The following is a 5,205-nucleotide window of genomic DNA, read 5'->3' on the forward strand; positions in this document are numbered from 1 at the left end:
GGTCAAGGGTTGGGGGTTGACGGTTGGACGGTTGAATTGAATCTAATTAGGCTAATTTAGGGGTAGAGAATACGAGATAGGGAATATGGATTCTTTCGCATCTCGATAGTGAGTGGGGAGGAGACAATAAACTTGAAAAGTCACTCAAAACTTGTTTTCCTAGCAAAAATATTTTGACGGACTAGACATGAGAAAATAGAAAATATATTGTGGAAAATGTTGTCCTCTGTTAAAGAATGACAAAAGTCCCACATCGGTGGTTAATGAGATGGGTGGACTCCTTATAAGGCTTGGGCAATCCTCATCCCTTTGAGCTAGCTTTTGGGGTGTGAGTTAGGCCTAAGACCTAATTTAACATCCTCCATGCTTAACACACCCCTTATTACTACTTATTTTCCTCCTCAGTATTAATCTGTTTTCACATTTTGGAAATTATAGTCTATTCTTTTCAGCATTTTATTTGTTTTGGTGCTATATAATGGTGTAACTTTGATCTGTCAAAATACCACACATACATATCTCACTGTCCAAATTCCTTTTTGAAGCATAGTAACAGCATGGAGAAGCACATTTTCTTATTGATTCTTCTCTTTCTAGTTCAATTTTCTGTATCATTTGCTAACTCAAATGTGACAGACAAAGAAGCTTTACTAGCTTTCCAAAATCTTATTACAAGTCCTACTCATTTTTTGGCCAACAATTGGACCAACAATACTTCTTTTTGCTCTTGGTTTGGTGTCAGTTGCAGTCCAAAAAGGCAAAGGGTTGTAGCCTTGGATCTTTCTAGTTTGAATCTTCGAGGTACAATTTCCCCGTCTTTGGCTAATTTGTCCTTTCTCAGAGAGCTTAATCTTGGGAACAACAACTTTCATGGCGCCATCCCTTATGGCATTGGCCACTTGCCTCGCTTGCGAGTGATTGATATTCAAAACAATCAGCTCCAAGGAAGTATTCCAACAAGCCTATTTCAACACCAGAAAGTTCAAAAGATTTCATTGGCTTTCAATAAACGCAGTGGTGAAATGTGGAATGGTTCATGGTATGTACCAGAACTCAAGGTCTTGTATCTCACCAACAATAGTCTCACAGGCATAATCCCGCCTTCTATTGGAAATTCCACAAAGTTGAGGAACTTCAGTTTGTACGGTAATAGAATCAATGGCAACATTCCGAAGGAGATTGGTAATCTTAGCCAACTTGCAGAGTTGTCCTTGGGAGATAATCAATTAACAGGTTCCATTCCTGCAACACTGTTTAATATCTCGTCGCTACTTATTGCATCTCTGAAAATCAATAACCTTTCTGGTCCTCTCTTGCTTGATGAAGGGAATATTGTGTCAAATCTGAAGCATCTAAGTATATCTAAGAACCAAATTTCTGGTATCATTCCTTCCAATATTTGCCAACTCAAAGAGCTCAAAGTGTTGTCCATATCTTTCAACAAGATAACTGGAGATATACCCAAAAATATTGGTTGTTTAGCTAAGCTCGAGGTGTTCTATATCGGAGGTAACGCACTAAGTGGGACTTTTCCTGCTTCATTGGGAAATATATCTACTCTTGAATATCTGGATTGTCCAAACAATTGCATAGGGGGGCAAGTTCCTCCAGAATTAGAGAAGCTGTCAAATTTGAGGCAATTAAACCTTGGCCAGAATTATAATATTATTGGTCAAATTCCGAAGGCTATTTTTAACATGTCCTCTTTGGAAATGATTGCTTTCAATCTCAACAACCTCTCGGGTAGAATTCCAGCCACTACAGGTCTTCATCTTCCGAACCTTGAAAGACTTTACTTGTCTAAAAATCATCTCGAAGGGGAAATTCCTCCGCACATCACAAATGCTTCCAAACTTAAGACATTGGAGCTAAATAGTAACTTTTTCAGTGGCAGTATTCCAACTAATTTGGGAAATCTTCGTGAGCTGCAACTGCTGCACCTAGATCATAATCAACTTACCAATGAACCAAGAGAGCATGAGTTGCTATTCTTCAGTTCTTTGGCGAACTGTAGGATGTTGCGAGATCTAGATATGAGTACCAATATGTTGAATGGTACTCTGCTCAATACTATCGGAAATCTTTCATCTACTATTGAATTCTTTGCAATAATAGATGCATACATCAATGGCCCCATCCCCACAGGTATAGGCAACATGAGCGGTCTAATATCTCTAAGCCTTCATGGAAACAACTTGGTGGGAGGTTTCCCTTCTGAGATTGGTAAGCTTAAACAACTACAAGGACTATATCTAAATAACAATAAATTGCAGGGACATATTCCAGAGGTGGTATGTCGTTTATCTAATTTGGTTCAATTAGCTCTAGATGATAATGAGCTCTTTGGGTTAATTCCAGCATGTATAGGAAATTTTAGCATGCTACAATATCTTTCATTGAGTTATAACAATTTTGCATCAAAGCTTCCTTTGAGTCTTTGGAAGATGAGTGGCCTTCTCCACCTAGACGTGTCACAAAATTCTATAGAGGGAGAAGTTCCACTGGATATTGGAGAACTGAAAGCAATTGTAGATCTATATCTTTCTAGTAACCGCCTTTCGGGCATGATACCAAACAGTTTGGGGGAACTCCAAACCCTGGAGTCTCTTGACCTGTCAAACAATTCATTTTCAGGCCAAATTCCATTATCCTTTGCCAACTTGATAAGCTTAGAATTCATGGATTTGTCTTTAAATGCCTTGGCAGGTACTATTCCTAAGTCTTTGGAAAAACTCTTGTACCTTAAAGCCATCAATGTTTCATTTAATGAATTAGAAGGTGTAATACCTAGTGGTGGTGTGTTTGCAAATTCCACTTTGCAATCATTTCTTGGTAACAAAGGCCTATGTGGAATGCACATATTGGATGTTCCTGCTTGTGCTGTCACTAATCTTGGACATCAATCAAAGTTTAAGAAGCTTGTGCTAAAAATTGCTATTCCAGTGGTTACTTCATCCTTTCTAATATCCTTGTTTGCTTCAATTTGGATGATGAAACGACAAAAGAAGGGAAATTCCAAAGACGTGGAAAAGGTACCGGAGGTCAAGACACATCAATTAGTATCTTATCACGAGATTCAAAGAGCTACAAATTATTTTGATGGATCAAACTTAATTGCTGTGGGAGGTTCTGGCTCTGTGTACAAAGGTACATTATCTAGCGGAGTTGTGGTTGCAATAAAGGTTCTAGATTTGCAAAATGAGGAAGTATGCAAGAGGTTTGATACTGAATGTGAAGTGATGAGAAATGTTAGGCACAGAAATCTTGTATCGGTGATTACTACTTGCTCTAGCGAATACATTAGAGCTTTTGTCCTGCAGTATATGCCAAACGGGAGTCTTGAGAATTGGTTGTACAAAGAAGATTGCCACTTGAACCTTCTTCAAAGGGTTTCCATAATGTTTGATGTGGCTGTGGCTGTTGAATATATGCATCACAGACATCACACTCATATTGTTCATTGCGATCTAAAGCCAGCCAACGTTCTTTTGGATGAAGAAATGGTGGCACATGTTGGTGATTTTGGAATTTCCAAAATCTTAGCTGTAAGCAAGTCCATGGCATCTACCGAGACATTGGGCACTCTCGGATATATTGCACCAGGTATACTAGTCTCTTTCTTTTTTACTACACAAATTATAACTAAGCCCTTCCAAAATCTAAACAAAAAGCAAGTGTTTGTTTGTTTTGTTGTTATATTGGATGAATAATTTTTTTTCATCTTTTGTTCTTTTAAGAATATGGCTTGGAAGGAATAGTGTCCACTAGTGGCGATGTCTACAGCTATGGTATCATGCTAATGGAGGTTTTGGCAACAAGAAGACCAACTGATGCAGAGATATTCAACGAAAATCTTGGCTTGAGGGAGTGGATAAGGCGAGCATTTCCAAAAACTATCATAGAAGTTGTGGATGCCAATCTTTTTCCTGAGGAAGAACAAATCACTTCTAAAAGTGAAATCTGCATAATTTCCTTGATAGAATTGGCTTTAGATTGCGCAAAGGAAAGGCCAGAGTCAAGGTTAACCATGAAGGATGTAGTCAAGAGGCTTAACAAAATCAAGAACACATTTTTGGAAATATGAAGTTAATTCCTGGTTTCTATAGTAAAGTCGTCGTTGTATAGTACTACTTGGAGTCATGTATTGTTTGTGCTTTAGAGTGTTGCATTTCCCTCATTTTGTGATTTCATATTTGAGTGGTTCTACTTTTTTTTAAGTGATTATGGTTTTGTGTGTTTTGAAAATTATGTATGTGTTTGTTGCAGTACTATTTTGCTTTCTGTTTGCAAGCTTGAAAATATATATATCTTCCGCGTCTTTTTTCCTCTCCTTCGTACATTTGATTCATTACCTTCTTCTGTTAGGGATATTTACATAATCAAATCACTTCAAGGACAATTAGAAGTAACTCTCTATACTACATATTGCTCGATAATCACGACTAGTTATTAATATAATATAACTGGAAAAAACTGTGTAAGAATTCTTTATACTATAATTTAGTTTATTATGTGCCTTTAACAGCAGTAATTTTAACTAAGAAGGGGCAAATGTGCAGATCTCTTTTGGAAACTATTATTAAAGACATCATACACTTAGTGCCAATTGTGACTTAAAGCTAAACAAACCATAATATCAAGCATGCTCCATGTATAGTAAAAATAATGTAAAAATGTGAGAAAAAATTATTTCATCTTTAATGCAAAAGAGGCATGGATTTGGAATAATATAGAAGTGAAAGAAGCATGGAGTATCTAGTAGTATTTAATTTGTGTGATCACATCATTTTCTATGAGGTGGTGTCTGGGACAACTTGCAGACACCTCAACATTTTTTGTTTCGGGGTTGAACAATTGTCTCCCATTGATGACAATGTTTTTTTTGGATAAAAGATGTGTTCTTGATGAATTTCACTTTTTACGCGTTCAATCATTTCAAGAACAATTTTTGCATCTAAGTTTTGTAGATGTGAATTTAGAGCCGTCAATATGGGCTAGGCCCGTTGGGCCGGCCTGGCCTAACCCGGGATTTAATAGGGCTGGGCTAAGATTTTTGGAGCCCATTTAAGAAAAGGGTTTTTTAGCCCGGCCTGAATAAGCCTGCTGATTTGTGGGGCTTGAGAAATATAGGTAGGGCCGGCCCGTGGGCCAAATAAAAATAATTTTAAAAATATAATATAATATTAAAATTTAAAATTAAAGAGA

At 37.2% G+C, this 5,205-nt stretch overlaps 1 protein-coding gene across 1 annotated transcript; it reads left to right on the top strand.

Annotated features, from left to right (window-relative positions):
- Positions 1-557: 557 nt before the first annotated feature.
- Positions 558-4,084, top strand: LOC107061290 (probable LRR receptor-like serine/threonine-protein kinase At3g47570). Its single transcript, XM_015310312.1, has 2 exons — positions 558-3,603; positions 3,738-4,084. Exons 1-2 carry the CDS (start codon positions 558-560, stop codon positions 4,082-4,084), a joined length of 3,393 nt encoding a protein of 1,130 aa, XP_015165798.1.
- The last annotated feature ends 1,121 nt before the right edge of the window (positions 4,085-5,205 follow it).

The sequence above is a fragment of the Solanum tuberosum genome, unplaced genomic scaffold (assembly GCF_000226075.1).
Source record: "Solanum tuberosum cultivar DM 1-3 516 R44 unplaced genomic scaffold, SolTub_3.0 scf00133, whole genome shotgun sequence".
In the NCBI taxonomy this organism is placed as follows: Eukaryota; Viridiplantae; Streptophyta; class Magnoliopsida; order Solanales; family Solanaceae; genus Solanum; species Solanum tuberosum.